The sequence below is a fragment of the Vicugna pacos genome, chromosome 19 (assembly GCF_048564905.1).
Source record: "Vicugna pacos chromosome 19, VicPac4, whole genome shotgun sequence".
NCBI lineage: Eukaryota > Metazoa > Chordata > Mammalia > Artiodactyla > Camelidae > Vicugna > Vicugna pacos.
In genome coordinates this window covers 8,257,199-8,285,069 of record NC_133005.1, presented here as the reverse complement: position 1 = coordinate 8,285,069, position 27,871 = coordinate 8,257,199, and the positions used below count along the sequence as shown (strand labels likewise).

Genomic DNA, 27,871 nt, shown 5'->3' with positions numbered 1-27,871 from the left:
AAAGCATAAAACAGTTAAAAACTAAGGAATATTGGTAGAAACTTTGTAGCACAAACTATTTAAGGCCGTCCTTTACCAAAGAACAACAAAATTACTTTTCCTTCAATTTTAATGAATTTTCTGGACAAATTCAAAAGAATGTACAACATCCTATTCCAGACATTCTTAAAACTGAATGCACATTTAAATTACCTACATAACTTCAAACACTGCAGATGCCTGGGTCCCATTTAGCCAGAGCTGCTGTTCTTTTTTTATTTTTTTAATTGAAGTACAGTCAATTACAATGTATCAACTTCTAGTGTACAGCACAATGTCTCAGTTTTGCATATACATATATATATTTTCATATTTTTTCCATTAAAGGTTATTAAAAGATATTGAGCATAGTTCCCTGTGCTATACAAAAGAAACTTTTTTTAAAATCTATTTTTATGTATAGTGGCTAATGTGTGTAAATATCAAACTCCCAAACTTATCCCCTCCCACCTGTTTTGTAGGTAAGTCCATAGTGTTCTTTCTTTTTGTTTTTTTTTTTAGATTTCAAATATGAGTGATATGATATGGTATTTTTCTTTCTCTTTCTGGCTTACTTCACTTAGAATGATGATCTCTAGGTCCATCTATGTTGCTGCAAATGGCATTATTTTATTCTTTTTTATGGCTAAGTAGTATCCCATTGTATAATTATATCACATCTTCTTTATCCAGTGTTCTGTCGATGGACATTTAGGTTGCTTCCATGTCTTGGCTATTGTATATAGTGCTGATATGAACATTGGGGTGCATGCATCTTTTTGTATAAGAGTTCCCTCCAGATTTATACCCAGAAGTGAGACTGCTAGATCATATGGTAAGTCTAGTTTTAGTTTTTTGAGGAATTCTCCATACTGTTTTCCACAATGGTTGCACCAAACTACATTCCCACCAGCAGAAGAGGAGGATTCCCTTTTCTCCACACCCTCCCCAGTATTTATTATTTGTGGACTTTTGAATGATGGCCATTCTGACTGGTGTGCAGTGATACCTCATTGCAGAGTTGCTGTTCTAATTGATTTTGGGTGCAGCCAGGGCTTCAGGATTTTTCAAAGTTCCCCAGTAACTCTGATGTGCAGCCAAAGTTGAAAAGCACTGCTCTAATGGTCACACCTAATCCCAAATGCAATCAATCACTAAAATCATCTCAACAGTCAGTGTTAAAGACCTAAGCCTATTAAATTCTGATGAAATCATATCCCCAAGATCGTTTTCACATTCAACATATGAATAACAGTGAGAATGATATCAATAACCAACATCTGAGTGTTTCTTTGTGCCATAAATTGAAGAAAGAATTCTTTATACATTACCTCAAGGAATCACAACATCTCCATGAGAAAAGTTTCTTGGAGGTAACTTGTCCATGGTCACTCTAAAGGCTATGCTCTGAGCTACTATATGATCATCAATGGCAGCAACTTTACAAAGCCAGACTTCTCAAAAGTAGACAGCAAACCTTTTAGGAATCTGGCAATAGCTAGTAAAACAGTAAATGCACATCTTCTATGAGTCAGCAAGTCTACTGCCAACTATCTACCCCAATAAAACATGCGCATATTGAGTGGTGTGTACAAGAATATTTATGGAATCATCATGTTAATGGCAAAATCTAGAAACAACCTGAATGCCTAGCAATAAAGGAATAACTAAATAAACATGGTAAAATGCTATTCAGCAATTTAAAAATTAATTGATCTATATGTATCAACATGGATAGATTTCAAAATACATTTTGCTGACAAAAAATACTAAAAGAACCAGATTATAACACCACTTATCTAAAAACTTACTAAAGATACTACAGTATGATACCATTTATCTACTATATTCCAGCATTTCTGCTGAAACAGAAAGAAGCAAATTAAACAAGTAACTGTGGTTATCAGACTGGGCAGGAGACTGGGATTGGGAACGGAAGTAAAAAGGAAGATTAGGTTTATGCAGAATGCTCCAATATTTAAGAAGATAACATATTCCTGTATCACACATTAAAAAGTAATAAATATGTTTATATACATTTATTAATTTATGTTATTTTTATTATTTATATTATTATATTTGTTAATAGCAGACACTTAACAAAACATCAGTTCTAACTCATGGTAATGAAAGAATAGCTTATATCAGGCTAACCCATAGACCAATAATAATTACAAATGCTGGACAGAATTTTTAAATTTAAAAAAAAAAGCTATTTGAAGGCAAGTGACCTAAAGTTGACAGAAATAAGAGAGAATTCAACCACTGAAAGAAAAGAAATACACAAGGTAAGATCCAAAGTCAAACAGCTTTCCCCATGAGGCACTCCTCACTCTGTGAGATGCACAGAAAATAAAGCTTAGGTAGCAATCTGCAGTCCTACTGGCCTGAGATGATGCAGTTTGGGGCTACTGAAGCTACCGGAAATTGAGGGAGGAATTCTGGAAAAGAGGAATCCACAAAAAAGAAAGTCCAGAATCTATACAAAATTCCCCTCAAATCCCTGAATGAACCCTTAACTGTTCATACAGGATGCAAGATTCCATAAAGTCCACTGAGGAAAACAATGGCTGAAAAGCAGACATTTTAGTAAATACTCACTGTAGAAGAGACAAAGTTTAAGCCCATGTCTAAGGAATAAAGACCACAAGCTAGTACTAAGAAACAACTCTGGGATCAAGGACAAAAATGAAAATAGACTCACTTTAACAAAGCCTAAAACCAGGCTGTGATGATATCAAGGTGATCTGCAAATAATTTAATTACTTTGCTAGAAGAAAACATCATTCAAAGGAAAATAACAAATCACAGTCTCCAAAATGTATCACTCACAAACACTCAAGTTGTAATTTTTTTTAAATTATTAGACATGCAATTTGACAGGAAACTATGACCAAAGTCAAGAAAAAAAATCTCTCAATAGAAGCTGACCTACACATTACCTAGATTTTAGAATTAGCAACGGTTTTTAAATAACAATGATAAATATGTCAACAATGGATATAATGGGTGAAGACATGGGAAATTTCAAGAGAGAGATGTTAGCTGCTTTTTTTAATGGAAACTTTAAACTGGAGAACAATATTTTATATTTTTTTAAAATCATAGCATAAGATTACTATCATATTAGACACTGCAGGAGAAAAGATCAGTAAACTCAAAGACGATTCAACAGAAATCTTACAAATAAAAGTATGATGGTTAATTTTATTTGTCATATTGACTGGGCCAGGGTGTGCCCAGGTAGTTGGTCAAACATTATTCTGGATGTGTCTGTGAGAGTATGTTTGATGAGGATGAAAGTAATATTTAAATTGACAGACTAAGTAAAACAGATTGCCCTCCCTATGTAAGTGGACTACATCTAATCAGGTGAAGGCATTAATAGAAGAAAAGGGCAGACTCCTCCCTAAGTAAGAGAGAATTCCTCTTGCCTATCTGCCTTTGGGTCTCAAGTCTGCCAGCCTTCAGATGGAACGACACAATTGACTATCGTGGTTTCAAGGTCTTTGGATTTGGATTGTCTTCTAATTTTTGGCCTAAGAGGTACTTTTTATAATAGGCTACTTGTTCATGAAACAGTTTCTTGATCTTTGCTTGAAAACCACATTTTATACCAGCAAAAATCCTCCACACCTGGGATCGACATGCTCCTATTTTAAACACTTTGTTCCAAAGGATGCAGTGTGGAAGGACTTTCTTGATTCATGAATTCACTATTCACTTTATGTTAGAATATTTGCTGCTCTCTGTTAGAATGGCTTTGTCAGCTGAAGACTGGATGACTTTCATCCTTGAACTGCTTCTTCTCTGGATATTGATATTCAACATACAAACATTATAGTGCAGTGATGAGCAATGTGAATCAAAGGCAAACAAAGCATTACGGTGTCTACCTGCAGAAGGAACCTCCAATTTAATCTGGGCTGCAAGAGCCAGTATGAGCCTATTATCCACTTCTGTGTGCAAAGCCAGGCCTCAAATGCATCTCAATTTTATTTATTCTTCTTAAACCTGAAATAAATTTTAGTTTTTAAGCTATAGCAAAAAAAAAAAAATGACTCTTCTGGGTCTCCAGCCTGCTGACTAGCCCTGAAAATCTTGGGACTTGTCACCCTCCATAACTGCATGAGCCAATTCTTTATAATAAATCTCTTTAGATAGAAAGATAGAAAGAAAGACAGATAGAGAGATAGCTCGCTCGCTCGCTCTCCTTTGGTTCTGTTTCTATGGGGAATCTTGAGTAATACAGCATGAACAGAGAATAAAGGTTAAAACAAAAAAGAGCCTCAGTAACACATGACAGTATCAAATGTTTTACTATAAGTGATATTGAAATCCTAGAAACCAATAAGGGAGAGCATGAAGCAGAAAGTCCAAGAGTTTTCCTAATTTGATTAAAAGCTGTACCTACAGATTCAGTAGGCACGACAAAACTAGTATGAGGAAAACCACATCTAGGCAAAAACAAAAATAAAGAACAATTCTTAAAAGCAGTCAGAGAAAAAAGAAGACATATTACGCACAGGGAAGCAGTAATAATGACTGACTTTCTAAGAAACAGTGGAATCCAGACAGTAATGAAGTAACATCTTAAAAAGTGCTAAAAGGATGCAATGGGATATTATCCAGTCAGAAGAAGGAAATTCTGATACACGGGTGAACCCTGAAAACACGCTAAGTGAAATAATCCAGACACAAAAAGACAAATATTGTGTGATTCCACTTAGAAAAGAGACCTAGAATAGGCAAACTTATAGACAAAGAAAGTAGAATAGAGGTTACCAAGGGCAGGCAAGAGGGGGAATAGGCAGTCATTTGTTTAATAGGGACAGAGTTCCTGTGTGGGTTGAGGAAAAAGTGGAAATGGACAGTGGTGATAGTTAAACAGCACTGAGTGTACTTAGTACCACTGAGTTATACACTTAAAAATTATTAACATGGTAAATTTTATGTTATGAATATTTTACCACAATAAAAGAAAAGAAGTGTGAAAAGAAAAAACTCTGTCAACCAGAAGTTTATATCGAACAACAAAAAAAGTCTTTTCAAAGTAAAAGCAAAATAAAGATTTTTTTCAGATAATTAGAGCTGAGAAAAAAATTCACTACATCTACCACATCACCAGAAAAGCTTTAGCATTCCATACTGAAGGAAGTGATGCCAGGAAGAAATTCAAATCTATATACAAGAATGAAATATGAAATTACATGTCAAAATGCGTAAGAAATTTAAGATAAACCTTAGAATGACATTCTAAAAGCTTTTGAACACTGAAGAGGGATAATAACCTACAAGTTATGCCCCTCAAAATGGTAACTGAATATAAAACATTATCATTAACCAGCATCAACACAGAATTTTATTTCTATTGAAGGTTAGACAAATGGCTGAATATAGGATGGCATTTTTTATTTTAATCTACATAATGCTATTAATTTCTCCTTTTAAATTCTCCATAGGTCAAAACTATCCTTTTCTGCAAAAAATGAATATATCACTTAAATTTCAAATATCTTATTTATTTAGAGAACATTTCTTGTTGGTTGATTATATGTTATAAAAAAAATCTATGACATGTTATGTTTTTCTTATTAAAAATATAAAATACTAATGTATAGCCAAAGATAATTTTGCCATCCTGCAAAAAACCTAGTACTATTTTATAACTCATTTGTATATAAATGTTGTGAAGTGAAATTGGCAGACTGAACACATGAATTCATTTCCATGCCCTACTAAAACCTTACCAAAAAAGAAACTTAAGGGGGGAAAAAGATTGATATACCAAGGGATGATTATAATGAGATGAGCAATATCAATGCAATTTTAGAAAATAGAAAGCAAGTGGACAAACAGTAACTAACTGGGCAAAGGAAGATGAACCCCAATGTCCAGTAGCCAAGACATCACAAAGCAAATGAATGCCTGCCAAAGTAAACTTGTGCCTGCCACAGAAGCATCAGGAGAACTCAGGATAGAAAGCACCTGGTATCTCTGAAAGCCAGGCTGGGGCTAAAAACAGGAGAACTGGCAGAAAAATGTCAAAAAGGAATATTAGATACCCAAATCCCCTCCTTGTGCCAGCAGAAAACATGGGGTGAAGTCTTTGGAGAGGCTGAACCAGATGGGCCCCCAGCTAGTAGACTTGGAACACAGCTGGGTGCAGGTATGGGGCTCCGCCTACAAGAGAGTTTTCTGTAAGTCTGATAAAGGCAAGGAGACACCTCCAGTGCCTTCCTTTACTCTGTACCAGAATACTGGCAATTGCCCTGCTGGAGCTGGGAAGACTTCTCCCTAATCCAAAAGAAAAATGTATAGAGAAATGGTTACGCCTCCCACTTGAGGTCAAACAGATCTGCCCTCACAAAGCTGCCAACTGGCTTTCAGGCACCTCACTCATCAATATGAAAACAGCAGAGGGTCACTATTAGATACTTAAGGAAACTAGCTAATATGTATTAGGGTCTGAAACAAACAAACAAATACAAAATAAGACAGAGGAAGCAGAAACAGCAGATAAGAAGTTTTAAACCATAATACCCTAAGAGAGAGAGCAAAAATATTGAGTTTATGAAACAAGAACAGTGTATCATGTTTCAAAAATATTAATTGCAGATGTATCCCTAGAACTTAAAACTATGAAAACCAAAATTATAAATTCATTGGAAGCAGTTTGAGAGATAAAATTGAAGAAACTTCCCAGACAGTAGGACAAAAGATAGAGATTTTTAAAAGGAGAAAAAATAACTTGAAAAGGACACAAGATCCAACATTTAACTCACAGAAATTAGAAAAACATAAGAGAGAAGAGATAGGGGAAGAGATTATTACACAGTTTTTTAAAAATTTCCCCAAATCAGAAGCACATAAATTTCCAGATGGGAAGTCCAAAAGAGTACCCAGTACAATGAATTTTTAAAAAGACCCATTCCAAGATATTACTGTGGTACTAAGAACATGGAATTAAGGACTTCTTTCCAAAGAGGAAAAATACACCACAAAGAACTGGGAATCAAAATGCCAGCGGACTGCATACTACCAAGACTGGAAGTTAGAAGACAGAGCAACCTCTTCAGAAATGTAAGTGAAAGTCCTTTCCCATCTTGCATATCCCAAACGAAGGAGTAAAATGAGAAAGAAAAACACATGGAATTCAGGAAACAGACCATCTGATTTTGGAGAGGGGAAAAGGGAATTCCAGAGTGACGGTGAGGAGAAATGATAGCAGTACGGCAGCCCCCACACCGCACCCCAAGTTCCCAGGGGGCGTGTCTCTGAGCGGAAACAAAACGGAACTGAGAGATGGGCTGCTCTGTCTGCCTGAGATAAGAACTCTACAGCAAGTTCCACTGGGGAGTTTTTAAGGTAGAATCATGCTGGGGAGGGTGAAAATTGAGGACTCTCACACTCCCTGCTTCCTCGCACATTCACATTTCTCTTCTTCCAGCCTCCAGACACTACAGCTGCCAGCTCTATGAATATTAATTTTGAACATGGTATTACTAACAGCCAATCTTTATTATACACTTGCTATGATATATAATCATCTTTTTCATGCAACTTGGTTTCCTTGGAACTAATGATTCCTCATTTTTTTTCATTTGATTAAATTATATTCACAGATTACTTGATAAAAATTAAAAATTTAGGAGGATGGGGTATAGCTCAGTGGTAGAGCATGTGCTTAGCTTGTGCAAGGTCCTGGGTTTAATCCTCAGTACCTCTATTTAAAAAATAATAAAAAATTAAAATAAAATTAAAAACTTTAAAAACAAGTAGTATATGGTTTTACTATTTCTTTGTTTTATGCATACATATGTGGCCATGATTTTTTAAATAGATATATAAAACACTCATAAATATATACATATTTATAACCTCACTATTTTAGTGTAAGTCATTATTAGATTTAATCATTATCAGACATCAGTTTTTATAACAATTTCTGGTTATGACATAACATTTCATACGTGATAGTTTATTTACTCACATTCTTCTGCATTGAACATGAGGTGGGTTTTTTTTCCAATTTCTATAATCTTTTTTTGTTGTTGTTGTTTTCTCTTTTTTTAATTGAAGTATAGTCAGTTTACAATGTTGTGTCAATTTCTGGTGTATAGTATAATTTTTCAGCCATACATATACATATATATATATATTTGTTTTCATATTCTTTTTCATTACAGGTTACTATAAGATATGAATACAGTTCCCTGTGCTATACCATATATAATCTTTTTCTTACGTTTGTTCCTTTTTCTCCCTTCCTTTACTGAAGTATACTTGATGTACAATATTATATGTCACAGGTGTATGATATGGCGATTCACAATTTTTAAAGGTTACACTCCATTTCTAGTTAAAATATTGACTATATTCCCTGTGTTGTATAATATATCCTTATAACTTATTTTACACATAACAGAATTTTTTTATATTCTTAATAATGCTCATTGAGCACCCTTCTACATAAATCTTTGTCTATGTCTCTAATGACAAGTTCCAAGAAGCAGAATAAGTATAAAGCTTTTGATCCATGTTACTTAACTATTCTCCAGAATTTCTGCTAATTTACACTTATTCCTACAATGTATTATGTTCATTTTACCACACACTTACCAGCAGTAATATAATATTTTTTAACTCTTTCACCAAGCAAGAGGAAGCAAATTTAACATGTACTTGTCTTAATTTGAATTTCCTTATTAGTTACGTTATATTATCTATTCATGCCTTTTGACCTTTTTTTTTCTATTGGAGTATTACATGTATTTGCGTGGTTTTTAATTTGGAAAAATCTTCATAGATTAAGGGAACACATCCTATTGTCATATTCATGATAATTGTTTTTTCAGCCTTAACTCTTCTGCAGTCACGCTTTTGTTTTCCTTCCCCTGCACTTGGTACCTATATAGCCCTTCCCCAGTTCACAGATGGGTAAGTGTTGACCTATGTTTTCCTCTCTCTCTGAGTGGGTGGTATTACAGTTTTATTAGCAGTAATTATTTTAAGTAACCTAAAAGAGATCCTTTAGCAATACTTCTTTAAAAGCATAAGAAAGCAAGGAGGGGAAAACCTCAGGAATATAAAGATGGCTTTAAAATCAAATAACTTTCTATGTTTCTTTTAACTAAAACATTTCAACATATAAACTTTCTTCCTTAAAAAGAAGTACTATATGGATCAAAAGCAATGTAACACTTTCAGGTATATATGCTAATATAGCTTAATTTTGAGAAGTTTTTACTCACTTGTGGTCATGATGTTAGGAGGGCAAGAGGGTATCCCATGATCTACTGCCCATCTGTAGGCTCCTTCTCCAACTAAAAAGCTAATAACAGAAAAATAATTCTTTTAAAAATTCAGCGTCATCTTCTACATATTCAATAAAGTAATATAAGTAATATAGTATATCAATTGAAAAAATTTGCATATAGATACAATTCTAGTCTTACCTCAAAATAATAATATGGCTATATGCCAAAAAAATTTTCTTTTAATTTTTCCCCAAGTTAGAAATTTTACAATTGGAAACGGTACAATTTCATCTGCAATAACAAGTGAAAATTGGCAAAATTCGACATAAGAAGTAAGAATGGTTGATTTCCCAGTGGCAAACATTAAGATTTATCTTGGATCAGCAGGGTTCTGTTTACATCACAAGATCTATTTAATCAGATTAAGAGTCAAAGGTTAAGTGAATGTCTTCAAATTCGGTATTCTTGCCTAGTATAACACCTGGATCTACCCAAAACGAGAGGGGTACATCCAGTGATGCCCAAACACAATGAGATGTGCTTACATTTCTAAGCACTGATGCAACAAAAACATATATCTGACTCGCAGAATCATTTTTTACTGTGGTAAAAGTAAAGTAGTGTGGTGTGTCCCAAAAGTAATTTTTTAAGCCACAGACTGCAAGTTTTAACATAACAAAGTGAATAAAAGGCTATGGTTAGCTAACTGTAAAAGACTTTCTTTCAAAGATTTCAAATGGCATGCAGGATAATTAACCACCCCGTTTCCCCAATGCAGTAACAGCGAGCAGTTACCATAATAATCAATCACTTCATCTCCTTCCACAGCCAACTTCTTAAAGATCTCAGCCAGCTAGTAATGGACTCCTTGAACTTGTGCCTACTCATTAGATTCCTGCTGCCTACTTTTTCTTTCTGTTCTTCGAATCATTCCAACACTAAAAACTCAAAGTAACACATATTGTGGTCTTGGGATTTGATTGCTAATAAGATGACCAATGACAGATTAGAAAAACAAAATCTAAGTAGATACTCAGAAATATATCCAAATGGTTCCAATGAGAAACCAAAGGGCTAAGCCCAACAACTGTTCTCCAATATATATAAAGGCGGGGAAGGAGGGAGCATTAAAGTAAAAAAAGAGGAGACAGCAAGCCAACAAGAATAAACAACTTTACCTCTTCAAACTTCCATTTTTTAAAAAATTCTAAAGGACTCCAAAAACAGAAAAGTTTCTCCTATTCCTGTATCAAATGAAGACCCCTGCAAAGAAAAGCTGTCACACAAAGGTCAAATGGAGGAAAAACTGAAGCAGGAACTTGGCTGTGAGTTGAGCTGTCCTGCTGGCATCTGTAGCACTTCCTTCTTCTAGAAAAAGACTTTGATACAAGAAATAACCTCTCTTCAATGTGAAGATGTAAAAGAGATACTGAGCTAGTTAAGTTAAATGACTGTGACAGAAGTCTGGAGCTGAGTCTAGTATTCTCAGCACGCCCACTGGCCATTTGGGGTTCAATCCCAGTATCTGGAATCCGAAGTAGTTTATAAAATATTCTTAGTTTTATTTTTCATTTCTTAATCATTCATAGGTTTAATTCTAAGTAAAATCAGTTGGTGTCATCTGCTATACAAGTTTTTAAATACTTTGGGTGTTTTACGATATTCACAGGAAGGTGAATATTTGGATGCTATCTTACGGATAAGAATACTGAATATCTGACCTTTCCATATAACAAAAATTACTTGTCTAGTAGTTCGTTATCACACAGAATGGCATAAAACTGCTTCTGAAATCATTTTAAAATGCTATAAAGCTACATGTGCTTTTACTAAAAACTATACTATCAAAAACAAAAAATCACTTTCTAGAACATGAAATTCAGTACCAATTCAAATTTATCTCAAATATTCTGACTCTCGAAGGAGAAAGCTTTTAGAGAAGTTTCACGTCAATGCATTGGAAAACCCCACTTTTAACACATCCAGAATCTGACCATTTCTCACTACTTCCACTGCCACCACCTTGGTCTGAGCCACCATCATCTGTTACCTGGTTTTGCAATGGCTTCATCACTTCCATACTTGCCTTGCTCTGTCCCCTGCCTCAGCCTACTCTCAACACACCAGCCACCGACATCCTTGTAAAACCCAAGTCAGATAATGACATTCCCCTTCTCAAAATCCTGCAAAAGTTCTTGTGAGGACTCCAGCATAAAATCTGGAGCTTTCACAAGAATCTACAGGCTCTCGAGTGATCTGATTCTCTGCTCCCTCCTCACCCCTTCTCTTCTTCTTCTTGCCCCCTTGCTTACTCAACTCCAGCCTCTTGTAAAAACCCAAACATGCCAAGGGGGCTCCCACCTCTTCCTTATTTCCCAAACAGCAAATTCCCCCATCTGTTTAAATATACCTCCTTGATGAAGTCTATTGAAAACTGTACCCCCACACACAGCCCTCCTCTACTCAGGATTCCCAAACCCTCTTATTCTGTCCTTTATACATTTTTTCTTTTTTCCACCTTCTCACATACTATATTCTTTATAATTTACATATTATCCCTATTGTTTAGATCCGTTTCCCCAAATAAACTGTAAGCTCCATAAGAGCAGAGATCTTTGTTTTTCATTGATGTCGATATATCCCAAGCATTCAGAACAGTGCCTGAAGCACACTAAGCATTAAATAAACACTGGCAAGAGATTAAACAAAATAATAAATGAGGCTGTCAGAATTCTCTAGAGGACAGCATTTTCCTTGTGCTGTGCTCCCCTTGCCTTAAAGCAAATCTGAAGTAGTATGTAAAACAAAAGCAGCACCCTGCTGAGACCAGCACCGAGGTGGGGTGATGAAACCCTTCAACAAGCCGGCCTGTAAGTGCTGCGGCAAGTGTCAGCACAGCCCAGCACCCGGGAAGAGCCATCCGGGCAAACGCAGTGATGTCACTGACAGTCTTAAGGATGGGAACCACCCATACTCAAAGAACTGCAACACTATAATCAGTCTAAAAATGTGTAATTTGGTGATTCAGAAAGCTCTCAGAACTGCTTAAAATACATTATTCTGGATAAGAAAGATATAGGAGAAAATTAGAGCAGCTTCTTTGCACTTAAAAACAGTTCAATCTACTTTTCTTATTACTTCTTTAATTATCATAAATACACACATTTGAAGAAAGACAAACTGGTGGCTTCTGATTACTTAAAGCATACAAACACACGAAGTGTATATAACGGAGTCTGCTCTACGTGGAAATAACACGTAACAATCAAATTAAAGAACAAGGATTAAACGCTTCTTAAAAATTGCATTACAAACATTTTCAAACATATACGTTACAGAGAGGAGTGTAGTGAACCCCATGGATCATCACCCCATTTCCTCAATAATTAATGCATTTACATCCCTACCCAGATTACTTGGCAGCAAATCTCAAATATCCTATAACTTCAAATATAAGTATTTTAGCATGTAAGTTAAAAAATGACTTTTTTTAAAAACACAAGCACAATATAACCAATTGACACCTAAAAAATTAACAATGAATCCCTTAGTATCAAAATAGTTTATTCAATCAATGTCTTATTTCCCTAATTGTCTCATAAAACTTTTTGCCACTATTGTTATTTTGTTTCTTAAACTGTTTCGTTTGAATGGGAATCCAACAAATCCATACATATCTTCTGATTAGCTGATAGGTCTCTTATGTTTCTTTTAATCTTTAGGTTTTTAAGTTTTCTTTGCACATTCATACAATAAAAGTACTAAAATCTGAGTAAATGTATGAAATACAATAGATTAAATAGCATTCAAAAATAAGCAATGTACCAAAAATTAAATGTACCTCTCAAAAAATCCAAGTGTCTAAGGAACACTTTGGCTTTCAATCATATTAAACATAAAGTAACAATGCTTTTCTAGCTTTCCCTTTTTTATCAAAAGAAACATAATTTCCAAAAATTGTGACTTATTCTGTTAGGAGTCAGTAAATTTTTTTCTGAGAGGGCCAGATAGTAAATAGTTTAGGCTTTGTGGCCAGATGACGTCTCTGTTGCAATAACTCAACTTGGCCTTGGCAGTAGACAAACACCCACAGACAGTATGTGCCCAAATAGGGATGGCTCTGTTCCAATGAAGCTTTATTTACAAAAACAGGCAGCAGGCCAGATCTGCCCCACAGGCCATTGTTTGACGACCCCTGTTGTAGATGGTAAATAATGCCTATTAACGTTACACCCTATCATGATGGGAGGAAAAAAATTCTGAAAATATACTTTTATAAATAAAATTTTAAAACTGGAGGAAATGTGACACAGTTTATGATAGTAGTCCCATCAAATTTATGAAGATGTCAAATACTCTACTAGTCTGACCAAACGCCAGTACTTAACCAATGCCTATCATGGTGGCAATAACCAGAAAATTAAAAAACAAAAAGTTCTCAGCTAATAGAAATACCATTCTGCCTAAAGTTTTGCTCAGGATTTTTCTAACAAAGCAATAAGAGTTGATAAAAGTCTAACAAGTTTAGATAGAGCTGAAGCAGATACACTCCCTGCCTTCCTCAGCGAGGTATACAGACAAATGAACTTGTTACTTTAAAGACTTCTTAGAAAATATGCATTATATGCAATGCCTTACTGCCCACACAGAGTGGCCTGTCTCTTCAACAGATGCCACCAGACAACCATGGTTTTTAAGTGTTCAATCTGCTTTTGATAGCTTTTCTACCCCTATGCCTGGCATACAGGAAGTAAATCATAAATTTGCTAAATGAAGGAATGGGTAAGTGAATGAATAATGAAATGGGTATGAAGAATTACTTCTTACTATTATAAAAGGATTCTACTCCCCCATTTATAAATTCTAATCTGCTGCCTCCAATGTGTTATGGAGGGACTCCATAAATTTCTAATAGCATAACAGTATGGTACTCAGTTTCTTTATCTACAAAATGTGTGTTATCCTCATAAATCATCTGATAATTTTATGAGATAATGCATGCAAACCACACAAAACAGTGCCTTTCATAATGTACAAATGCAATAAATGTTAGTTAGCTATTATCATTACAGAAATTAGATAATTGGATTTATTTGGATTGTATGTAAATAAGTGCAAAGTAAAAACATGATAAATTTGGCTTTGTTGATTTTGGATACTCCAGGAATTTTTTTTTTTTAAGTACTGCAAGTATAAAGTAAACTTCCAGGTACATGAGAGATTTCTTCTTCTGGTCAAGGTAGAGTAACAGGGAATACGTTTACACTCTTGCCTTAGCCAATGAAAAGAAAATCAGACAATATATAGAAAATAACAGTTTCTCAGACACTAGACAGGAGGCAAAATACGACAGTGATCCTTGAGAGAAAGGAAACAAACAAGGTAAACTTATGACTGCCCCAGCCTACTGCCTGGAGTTTCCAGGCCACAGCACAGGAAGAGTCCTGCAGTCTCTCTGAGCTGAAGACACAGAGCTGGGCATCCAGAAAAGCCAGGGCAGAGAACCAGAGAGGAGAGAGTGCACAGAGGAAGGACTCTGGAAATCTGCAGAGTCCCCCTCTAGTCTTCAGCTGAGTAGAGAGCAGTGTATGTGTAGGAGGAAATTACCCAAAGCCTGGGAAAGAATAATATTAAAGTTTTAGAGGAAACAGTCCCCAAGTTCACTAAGGGCAAGGAAGAACTCTTGTCCCACCCGTCAAAATTAAAAACCTCATTCTAATTGCATCTGTTATAGTATTCAGAAGGGTTCTGCCCAACAGCAAAGCAAAATTAGCTCAAGGCTAAATGCTTCTCTGGTTGCATGTAACAAAATATAAAGCAAGACCTGAAAGGATGAAACTGTCTCTGAATAAATTAACCACATCCTAGAATTAAAATACAAAAATACCCAACACCAAATAAGGCAAAACTCACAATGCCTGGAATCCAATAAAAAATTACCAAACATGCAAAGAAGCAGGAAAATGTAACCTATAATGAGGAGAAAAATCATTTAATTGAAGACCACCCAGAAATGACAATGATGATACAAATAGTAAACAAAGATGTTCTAAAGTTACTCTAACTCTATGCACATGCTCAAGAAGCTACAAGAAAGACTGAACATGTTAACAGATGCATGAAAGACATTTTTTAAAGATACAAAGCAAACTTCAAGAGATAAAAACTACACTGTCAGAAATAAAAAATAAACTAGACAGGATTAACAGGTGATTAGATATTGCTGAAAAATAATTAGTAAACTTGAAAACAGCAATGGAAACTATTCAAAATGAAACAAAGAGAAAAATGAATAGAAAAAGTAAACAAATTATCAGTGGTCTGTAGAACCATTACAAGAGATCAAATACATGTGTAATTGGAGTCCTGGAGGATAGAAGAGAAGGAGGGATCAGAAAAATTATCTGAAGAAATAACAGCCAAAATTTTTCCAAATCTGATGAAATATATATTCCCTACATTTCCAAGAAGCAAAATGAACCCAAACCAAAGACATTACAAGAAAAGAAAGCTAGACCAATATCTCTCATAAGAATAAATGCAAAAATTCTTTGCAAAATGTTAGCAAATTGGATCCAACAACATATAAAAAGGGTAATATATTATAACCAAGTGGAGTTTATCCCAGGAATGCAATTGTTGCTTTAACAGTCGAAAATCAACCAACCACTATATTAGCTGACTAAATAAGAAAAATTATAAGATCATGTCAATACATGCAGAAAAGCACTTGGAAAGTACAGTATCTATTCCTATTAAAAACTCTCAACATGCTAGGAAAAGAGGGGAACTTTCTCAAGATGATAGAGAGCATCTATGATGAACCTACAGCATCCATCAGACATACCCAGAATGCTTTGAGATGACAGCATTATCACAGACTAATTTCACTTATACAAGAAGGCTGCTTCTGGACTTTCAGGTCTGTCTTACTGATCTTTTACATACCCTTATACCTAAATCAACCTGTTTTAGTCACTATAGCATTACAGTAATCATAATGGCTATTACATTTGATCCGTTCCAAATTGTCTTGGCTATTGTTACACACTTATTCCTCCAGATAAATTTGAGAATCTGCTTGGTAAATGACATGAGGAGTGCAGGGAATGGGGTTATGGTGGGTTTGTAGATAAACTTTAAAATAACTTTCACAGGGTCTATGCTATTTTTCTCTTTAAAAAAAATAGGCTACTTTTTTGGAGGGGGAGAGAGATAACTAGGTTTATTTATTCATTATTCTTTTTCTTTTTTTAATGGAGATACTGGAGATTGAAATCAGGACCTCATGCATGCTGAGTACATGCTCTACCACTGAGTATAACTTCCCCCCTATGCTATTTTTCTTGTCAACTAAAACAACTGCATTGCTTCCTCCCTACTGGGCAGGTGTCTTCAAAATTGGTTTGCTTCAATTTAATCATGCTTTATGTATAATAGCAAATATGGGTGGAAGAAAACAATCACATTTAAATTAACATCGAGGGGAATACAAATCCAGAGACAGTATCTTTGTACCTATTACTCCCCTAAAAAGGTCTGGATAGTAGGACTCTGTGCATGTACTAAACAAACACTTAGTAAATTTTGGATTGGTGACTTTACACCAATTAAACAAAGCAGCATGGTTTTAACATAAATTATGAGAAAAGTATACATTCGAATTTTTTAATCACTTTCTCTACTTTCAGAGTTATACGTAAACATACAAATATCAAGCCAAACACATATTAGAAGTGATTTCAAGAAATCAGATTCGCTTTTCCTTATCTTTGCTTTCTTGAAAACACATAATATTGGAAATTAATATTTCTTTGAAATTTTTTCATAACTGACTCTTCTAGTACCACAATTAGACACCTGAAAAGTATATAATGAAAAGGATACCTTGAATATATTTGAGTAAAAGGTTTCAAGATTTTTCAAAACTATATTCATTTATTCTCTCTGACTGGAAACTACAGTAGTCAAACAAAGTGATTCCTATGGTACCCCATCACAACTTTCAACACAGGACATTACTGCAACCCTCACAGCCAGGCATGCTAGACACATGAGTACAAAGGAGTATGGAGGCATATTTGTTAGTATTGTTAGGCCTGATAACAGGATGGTGATTATATTTCACAAACACAGAGAAATTTACAAAATTGTTGAGGGGTGAACTGTGATGGTGAGGATTTGCTTGAAACAGTACAGGAAAAAAAGAGACATGTGAGACAGAGAAAGGGCAAAACTATGGTGAATTATTAGATGAGAAGTTTATGAGGGTTCTTTACAATGTTCTCTCTACTTTTATAAATATTTTAAAAGTTCAAAGTTTTTTTTTTAATGAAAATTGTATGTTAATGCTGGAGAAAAGATGTAATCATACTAATCTCAGGGTCACAATGTGTATCTCCAGAAGAGATAAATTAAGCACTTTTATTCTAAGAACTTCTCAAAATTAAACATTAGTTTAGATTCTGGACCCAAATGTGTAAGATACTTTAAAGTTTCCTAATAAAAAAGAACCCCAGTTGAGCACTAATTAACAGCAAAAGCATCTCTATAATCAACTACAAAACAGAAAATTAACTCTGATCTCTCTTCTGCTTTAATCTGTTCTATTCTGTTCCAATCGGAGCTCTATCAAGTATATAAAATGTTCCAAGATCACAGAACAAAGCATGTCTTCCTCTCAAAGGCAAGCTACTACTGGTGTGTAACCAACAGCATGAGCCTTCTGTGGATAAAAATAGCCTTCAAATACCGCATGCACCAGAGACCAAAGACCCCGGAAAGTCAAAGAACAAAGCAGTTACCAGGGAGGAATCCGGCCGGCCGAGAGCTTGCCCTTCTGCCCTTCGCACAAGAGTCTGTTCGCAACTGAGACTGGGTTCTTGATTCCTAAAAAAGAAAATTGGTGCAGAATGAAGTCAGGAAGTCTTCAAGTTTCCTACTCAGTTTTGTGGCTGTTTCAATAAAACAACTTTTAAATATCTTGGAAAGCTCTTCTTTAAATATACTAATGAAAACCCTTAATGATCATAAACAATCAGGATCAAATGGACAAATATATGAATACCCACAGGTGCAAGAAAAGAACAAATATAAAACATACATTCTTGTTTTGTCATGCGCTGCAGCAGCAAAGACTGAATTTGAAATGATACAAATTTAAATTAGGTTCCCTTTTAATAGATTTCAGAAGAGAATTTTAAAAATAAACTGAAAATTTGGCATCTATTATCAAAACCATGTATTTCCTCTAAAGAATAAACATGATTACAAACAGCTTCAAACGTACCTTGGGGAGAAAAGTTAATGGCCAAAAATTTTAATTCTCACCTGCAGGAGAGACAGAATAAAGAGAAAGTCCTACAAATGGGGTAAAGGTGGGGAGAAGAGGCCACCTATGTACAAGACTGAGCCTAAAGTGAAGTTCAGATTGTTTCCAGGAGGAAAGACAGAACATGAATGGTGGTGAGAAGACAGTGCTTATCTGGGAGGTACAACAGGATGAACAGTATGTATTAGCATGAAAAAAACTGTCAGGATGACAATGACAGATACGACAGTGATGATGACAGAAGACGGTTATAGTAACTTAGGACCCTCCATGTGCCAGGCCCAGTGCCATACCTTCAATGCATCAAATTGTTCAGTGGATCCTTCAACTCTCTCACATAAGTACACCTATGAATGCTATCTAATTACTGAGAAAACATTTACACAGAGGGTGAAGTTGCCTGCCTAGGATCACATGCTGAGAATTTTAACAGAGGCAGCTAAGCTAATAAGACCATGCACTTAACCACTAACCTATGGATTCCTCTCAGGACACTATTAATACAAAAAACAAAACAAAACAAAACAAAACCCAGTAGTGGGACATAAAGAGAATAAAAATTCAAATGAAGGTCACCAGGGTTGATTTAAAAAAAAAAAAACTAGACACCAAAAACTTCGGTCACCAAAAAAAGAATGAAATATCAAAAGAAGGAAAAGCGCAGATATCTGCACTAGCTCTTAAAATAAAATGTATTTCTGCATATGATGATTCAATATTGTAAAGACACTGGTAATTACCAAATTAACTTTTAAATTCGAAGCTATAAATTCTCCATCAAAGCTAACTCTTGAACTCATCAGGAAAGCTTTGTTAAACTTTGAAAAAAGGGAGGAAGAAATACTCACCTTACAAGATATCATTTTTTATTAGAAGGTATTGTGAGTGTGGTTTGGATACAAAATAGACAAATGTATCAACGGAATAGAATAAAGCTAAGGTTGAGACACAGACACATGAATGTGGAGATTTAAACATGATACAGACAATATTTCCAATGAGTAGGAAAAGGATGGACTGTTCATGAGAGGCAGACAGAGCACAGAGTGATGGGAGTCAGACTGTTTTATAACTGTACCAGCTATCGGTTGACTGCTTCTCAGCTACAATTCACCCTTGGTTGTCTGGTGGATGAAAATGGATATGGGCCCTTTGAGTATGTTTCCTCAGCCAACTGGCACACTGGCCAGCTTTGTTAGTAGAGGGCACTGGAGACGCACTGCAGGAGGAAGGGTGGCTTGCTAGCCAGGCCCCTGGAGAGCACCAGTTTCTCTTACCCTCTGGCCCACGGGGTACTCTCCAGCCCTAGGTGCCTGCAGGGTGCAGCTTTCTGCAGCATTTGGACATCACATGCTTTCCCCAACTCCTGACTCATGCCACAGCAGCAGAGTGGACAGCCCAGAAGGAACAGGATGATGCCCAGATCCTCACTGATCCCCACACTCTCTCCTTAGCACCACATTCAGCAAAGTGTCCTATGGGGCTGGCTGCCTAGTGAGCCCAAAGGCCCATCTCCATCCTGCACAACAGAGGTTTAATTTCCATGGCTCCCTGTCCTCGTGTGCCCATCTACCAGCCTGAGCCCCACAGAACTGTTTCTGCTCTTGTAGTGACTGTGGCCTGGGTAACCCTGCAGCTTCTCTGCCAAACAATAGGCTGCAACCACACCCTCTTCAGTGAGGTCTGAACCCCCTTCCAAGTTCATCCTTACTTGGGTATTCTCCCTGTGCCCTTCATATTAAGCTGCTCCTGTTTAAACTGCTGTGTGGTTTCCTTCTCCTGGTTGGACCCAGACTGATAGAGTAACCATGGACAAATTACTAAATCTCTCCTGTCTCTCAGTTTCCTCACCTGTAAAACAGGGATGAAAGTACAGCCTCATAAGGTTATTGTGAGAGCTAAATGTTTCAATATACCTGAACTACTGAAGAACAATGCATGATATGTAATAGTCACCCAATAAATGGCACTTATGATTACTGTTATTCAATGGATTATATAGGGATAATCTGTTGGTCATTTCAGAAAAATATAAACAATGCATTCAAGAGGCCAATGAAAATAAATTATACATGTATTTGAAAAAAAATATGTGACTATGCTTACAATTATGAGCAAGAGAAACCCTAAGAAATACAAAATACAAAAGCCACAAGAGGGAAAGTAATATGGTTGACAAACAAAATTTTAAATTCTAATATGATACAGAACATTTTACACAGAGTTAAAATGCAAGCCACACAAGAGGTATAAATAGTCAGCTCATGGAGAAATGCTAATGACCTTTAAAAATATGAAATTTCATTAAATACCAATAAAATCTCATAATAAAAGAAATAAAAACTAATTGAAATGTCCTTTCTTACCTATCACAAAAATCAGAAAAGACAGAGAAGATTGTGACAAATAATAAGTAAACTGACCCAACTGACATATATGGAATATACATCCAACAATTGCAGAACACTTTCTCTTTTGAAGTTCACATGGAACACTCATCAAAATATACCATAAGCTGAGCCATAAAGCAAGCCTCAAAAAGTTTCAAGGGGTTGGAATTATTCAGAGTATGTTCTCTAATCAATGACATTAAACTGGAAGTCAATAAAGTCTCTGTGCAAATAAATTTGACAACTCATATGAAAAAGACAAATTCTTTGGAAAACACACATAAGAAAAAATACAGATATTCTTAAAACTGGTTAAGGAAATTGAATCCTATTTATTTAAGACTTCCCACAAAGAAAACTCCACTAATTCAAAATAACTAACGAATTCTTCTAAACAATTAAAAAGACATCATTCCAACCGTACACAAACTCTTTCAAAGAATAGAGGAAGAAAAAAAAAAATACCAACTCATTTTATGAGGCCAGCCATAAAATGATTGCAAGACCTAAAAAGAATATTGTAAAAAAGTAAAATTAAAGCCAATCTGTTATCTGAACATAGATGTCAAAATCTTAAACATCAGCAAATCAAATCCAGTGGAATATAAAAAGACAAAAAAATACATAATCAAAAAAACTTTATGCCAGAAATAAAAAGTTGGCTTAACATTCAAAAGTCAACCATAAATTTCATCATTATCTAATGAAATAAAGGAGAAAGTCATAACTCAAAGATGCAGAAAAGTACTTAATGATATTCAACACCTATTCATAATAAAAACTACCAGCAAACTAAAACTAGAAGGAAACGTCCTCAATCTGGTAAAGAGCATTTACGAAATTCCTACACCGAGTAGCACACAGTACAGTGAAACATCTAATGCTCTCCCACTAAGATCAGGAACAACAACTTTTAAAGAAACATAGAAAATTTTAAATATTAGAAAGGAAAAAAGAAAAACTGCCATGACTCAAAAATAATCTGACTGTGGACACAGAAATTACAGGAGAATCTATTTTTCTAAATGCTTGCATTAATAAGTGACATTATCATGCCACTAAATACAAGGGCAATACACAAAACTCAACTGTATTTCTATGTATAAAAAATAATCAGATATTGAATATTTTAAAATATATATTTACAATGGCATCAAAAACTAAGTATCTAGAATAAATCTAATAAAAGATATACTACAAACCATAAACAATGCTGAGAACAAAATAGTAATATTTATATAAAAGTACATGTTCCATGTTCATGAACAGGAAGAATTAATATTGTCACAATGTCCGTTGTCCATATGTGGTTCTATTCATTTAATATAATACCAATCAAAATCTCAGCAGGGTTTTACTATGGACATTGACAAATCGATTCTAAAAATTTTATGAAAATGTCATAAACAGAACAGCCAATAAATCATAAGGGGAAATCATAAAGGGAAAAAAAAGTTAGAACTTTTATACTACCAGATTATCCAGATACAATATAAAACTATAGTAATCAAAACAGTGTGGCACTGGCAATAGACAGATCAATGGAATAAAAGGTATAGAAATAAACCATTACACATATAGTCACCTGATCTGCCCACACAATTCTGTGAGGAAAGGACTGTCCTTTCTATTGACAATGACAATGAGCCATTTGGATATCCGTAAGAGGGGAAAAGTTAATTTCAGTTGCTAGCTCACATACACTAAAATTAATCTGAACTTGATAAGAAAGCTAAATGTGCAGAGTAAAAAACAACAGAACTACTAAAAGAGAATAGTATGGGCTATTTTAAAAGCTTTAGATAAGCAAAGATTTCTCAAACAAAATACAAAAAAAAAAAAATTAACCATAACATAAAAGGTTGACAACTTAAACTTCATTAGAATTCAAAACTTCTGTTCATCAAAAGACAGGATTAAGAGAATGACAACAGACTGGGAGGAGATATTCATAATACATGTATCTGACCAAAGGAGCTGTATCAAAAACATATAAAGTATTCCAGCAATCAATAAAAAATATAATCCAATAAAAAGTATGCAAAAGACTTGAACACACACTCTACAAGGAAACCTAAATAGACAACAAGCATATTGAAAAGATTCTCAATATCATTAGTCACCAGGGAAACTCAAATTAAAACAATAATACCACTACACACATATCAAAAAGGGCTAAATTTTAAAAAGAATAAAAATCCCAAACACTGGCAAGGACGTAGAGGACCTGAAATGCCTCAGACATTGCTGGTGGGAGTACAGATTGTAACACTACTTTTGAAAACTGTCTGACAGTAACCACTAAAGCGAAACACATATGTACTTCAACTTACCATTCCAAATCCTAGTTTATACCCAAGGGAAGTAAGGGCATATGTCTACCAAAAGGCACGTATGAAAATATTCACTGGAGTTTTATTCACAACAATCAAAAACTAGAAATTATTCAAATATCCACTAAAAGGAGAACAGAGAAGTTATTATATATCCTATTATATATCCATGCAGTAAAATGCTACTAACACGAAAGAAAAAACTACTGCGGCACAAGGTATAAATCAATCTCACAGGCACAGCGTTAAGAAAAAGAAACCAGACACAGAAGTATACAGTTCCATTCATTCGAATCTGAGGAACAGGCGAATTAGTCTATGGTACCTGAAGTCAGAATTAGAGGAAAATGAGGCGGGGAAGGGCAGGAGCAGAGAACAAGAGATATGAACTAGGAAGAGGCTTAAAAAAAAACCCTGGGAGTTTGGAAATATTCTGTATTTTGACATGGAAATATTTTATGTCTTGATTTAGATGGTGCTTTACATGGTAATATACATCTAGAAATTCATGAAGCTTTATACTTGAAATTTGTGCCCTTCATGTATATTTTGCTTTAATAAGTGAACTGTAAAATATTAGATATATATTATATGTACTGATGTGGAAAAAGATTCCAAAGCATCCTATCTAAAGAAAAAGAGAAAGTTTCATAATAATATGGACATTTTTTTAATGATATGTGCAAAACTATGTTTCTACTACATATAAATATGGATAAACGCACTTTGTTTTACTGGTTAAACCTCCCAAGGAGAATTTTGGAGGGAAAGGCTTGGAAGATCAAAGATAAACTTTATTTATATCATTTGAGCTTTTTAATAATAAAAACATACTCGTGTATTTCAAATAATGGCAAAATTAATAGAATATGCTAACTCCCATTTTAAATGCAATTTCTTGAGAGTATAGAGGAAAATGATTAAACTCTAACCAAAGACTTGAACATAAGCTGTTTCACTGTCTCCTTTAAAACTGTAGCTAAGATTTCATTTTAAATTCAGTAAAAGAAAAAAATGTTTGTTTTGCACACTATTCCAAGCAAGAATGGTGAAAACAACTGGGCTAAGTCTTCAGGAAGGATGAAATGGTAACATCCAGTTTTTTTTTTTTTTTAAAGAATAGAGCTAATGTGCTATGATGTCCACATACCACTTAGTGCTCCAACAGCTCCAAAATTCAAGGATTTTCCATCCATTATGCTGGCATCACACTCAATTTCACCCAGGAGATTTAGGTTAGATCCCATTCCTGCATTTGTAAAAGGAGAATCCTAAAAGATAAAAAACAAAAATTAAAATACCATTAGTCTTAAAGAAGAATTAATACCAGTGCTTCATAAACTCTTCAAAAACTAGAAAGGGAAAGGAAGTGGAGAGAACACTGTCCAACTCATTGTATGATACCAGTACAACCCAGCTTCCAAAACAAGACAAGGACATCATAAGGAAGGAAGACTACAGACCAATATACCTCATGACTACTGATGCCAAAATCTTCAAGGAAGCCAAATGCAGCAAAATATAAAAGGGTTATACACCATGAACAAGAGGGATTCCAGAAAAGCAAGTTTGCCTTAATATCTGAAACTCATTGCAATACACCATGTTAATAAAATAAAGAACGAAACAACAAAAACACTGCAATCATATTAACAAAGAAAAAGAACTTGACAAAATCCAATAATGTTTCATGATAAAAAAATATTCAACACGTTAGAAGAAGGAAACTTCCTTAACATGATAACAGGCATCCACAAAAGTCCAGAAACAACATTGATATGAATGGTGAAAGACCCTCTCCCTCAGAATCAGGAACCACACAGCAATGTCCACTCTCACCGCTTCCATTCAACATCATCGTGGATACTCTGGACACGACAATTAGGCAAGAAAAGCAAAGAGCATCGAGATTAGAAAGGAAGAAGTAATATTATCTCTATTTGAAGACGACATGATTTTGTATACAAAAAAAAATCCTAAAAATTCCACTAAAAAACTATTAGAACTGATAAACAAGTTCAATAGGTTTCCAAGATGCAAGATCAATATGGAAAAATCAATTGCAATTCTATACATAAACAATGAAAAATCTAAAAACGAAATTAAGAAAACAATTCAACTGACAACAACATCAAAAAGAATAAAATACTTAGGAATAAATTTAACAAAAAAAGTGTAAGATTTGTACAGCAAAAAGTACAAAACATGTTTTAAAAAAATTAAAGACATAAATAAATGAAAGGATGACATCTATGTACATAGATCAGAAAACAGTATCTTTTAGGTGGTAATACACCCCAAACTGATCTGATTCAACATAATTCCTCATCAAATTCTAGCTGCCTTTTTTTTTTGGGTAAAAACTGGCAAATCAATCTTATAATTCATATGGAAATGCAACGAAATAAGAATAGTCAAAACAATTTTTAAAAGAAAAACAAACTTGGTGGGCTCACACTTTTAGATTTTATTACTTACTACAAATTGACCATGTGATACGGACATAGAGCTAAGGATAAATACGTAAATCAATGCAACAGAATTGTCCAGGAATAAGCCTTACACTTACAGTCAATTCATCAGGGATGTCAAAACAATTCAAAAAAGAAAGGATAGTCTTTTCCATAAATGGTGCTGGGACAACTAGATATCCATTGCAAGGGGATATCTGAGAAGAAATCTCAGTCAATCCAGAAAATTAACTCTGTTCTAAGCTAAGACCAATACTACCGTAGGAAACCAGGATAATTTTGGATCAATCTAAAGATTATCAAATACTCGAAATCATCTACCAGATCTGCCAGATCCAAGGAAAACTGACCACAACATTAAGACTTTCCTAATATGAACCTGTAACTGGAGCAAAGGGGTCAAGGATTCGAGACCAGGGCTTTTTGTCCTAATACAGTTAGAAAATCTAATTGTCCACAGAATTTTAAAAGATTGCAGGGTAGAAAATGACAAAAGAGTTGTACAATTAAACAGAAACTGAGGGATACAGACAAGTACTTAGAGCTCGCAGAACAGAACGGCCCACTATGAGATGAAAAAGTCAATAAGCAGGCTTCCTGAAGGATGTAAAATAAAATTCCTGCGGAGACTGTCAGGAGGCTAGAAAATTCCACTTAGTGGATATGATGTGAGCCACATGTAGGCAGCCGTGAAGTGTTGGAGTCACAGAAGACACGTTTAGGAAAAATGGTTAGCTGGAGCCAAAAGGAGACTGCCCCCGTGCCACTCATCAGAATCCGTACTTCTCTGGGAACATGAGAAGCCATTCAAGCTTTCTGTAATAGAAAAAGTCAAGACGAGTAAATTGGTCAAGGAAACATAAACTGGCATTCATACACTGTATGAAAAGGAAGGGGAGGGAACTGAAACCAGAGAGATCACACTGGAGGCTTTTTTACAATGTAGGCTTGAAACATTCACCACTTCATATGAAGTGACAGCAGCAGGAAAAAGGAAGAAGAAAGAGAGAGAATAGGACTGAAACTTCCAAACTGGGAGATACATAAAACCATTAATAAGAAAAGGAATTTTATAAGATGAAGGGAAGAGACTGCATAATTAGGTGTGGTGAGTGTGAATAAGGCCTTCCAAGTGAATATTCTAGCTAAATTAGTTCACAACTAAATCCTGGGAAAGAGATCACAACTAAAGAGAGACTATGGTTTGGAACAGATGAAGACTGAATTCTTGACCTGGATTATTTCATACATTAAAAAGTATAAAAACTCAGGTCAGAAGTCTCTGTGACGCAAAACAGAGATGGTACAAGTAAGCACAAACAAATTACCACCACACTCAAGGGATCTTTGTTTTCTTTTTCAGCTGTACATAACCTCCTTTGTCTAATCACATGTATCTTTCAAAGTATGTGAGAAACGAACTGAAATGTGAGAAAAATTTAAAGCATCCATATTTAATAATTCTCAAAATACACATAAAAGATCGCGACAGTATATACACCATCTCAATAACCTTTAAAGTGGGATGTATCAGCTGGTAAGCACTGCAAAATTAATTTCAATATAATATAAAATTAGAAAGCAAAAACTGAATAAAGTTATTCTAAAAATGAACTCTTGCCTAATGGTTTAATTTGACATTTTAAAAACAGATTTAAAAAGGTATAAGATATAAATAAAAGATATCTTAGAAGCAATTTTTGAAAGTATTTCTGCTACTTCAAAATACACTTATAACTTCAAAAGTGTGTCTACTAAACTTTGTTTCTGGCTATCAAAGCATAATAGGGACCGTGTTTGTCCTAGAAAATCAGACAAAAATACATGAAGCAGACAGGCTTCATTCAATAGCCAGCACAGGACTGTGATCCTGAGAGAAAGAGACACGAATCAGGTGCCTCAACTTAATCCCTAGAGATTCTTTTTAGGCCAGAGCAAGGGAAGAGGAACCCAAAAAAAGAGCCAACATTCCTCCACAGGGAAGGAGAAAACGCTGTGTTCAAGGAGGCGGGGAAGGCTAGAATATGCAGTACTGTGAGAAAGCTACCACAGCCCAAGAACCTCTGGA

At 34.9% G+C, this 27,871-nt stretch overlaps 1 protein-coding gene across 5 annotated transcripts in view; it reads right to left on the bottom strand.

Moving 5' to 3' along the window:
* Positions 1 to 27,871, bottom strand: part of TASP1 (taspase 1) — a 257,097-nt gene that overhangs the window by 196,043 nt on the left and 33,183 nt on the right. For all 5 annotated transcript variants that reach the window (XR_012061608.1, XM_072943776.1, XM_072943775.1 and 2 more), the window contains exons 5-7: positions 24,483 to 24,603; positions 18,083 to 18,167; positions 9,273 to 9,352 (exon numbers count right to left, since the gene is read on the bottom strand). Coding sequence is in view for 4 of the 5 variants with exons in the window: in XM_072943776.1 (XP_072799877.1) it covers positions 9,273 to 9,352; positions 18,083 to 18,167; positions 24,483 to 24,603 (286 nt within the window). In the remaining variant the exon portion in view is untranslated. The remainder of the gene's footprint in view (positions 1 to 9,272; positions 9,353 to 18,082; positions 18,168 to 24,482; positions 24,604 to 27,871) is intronic.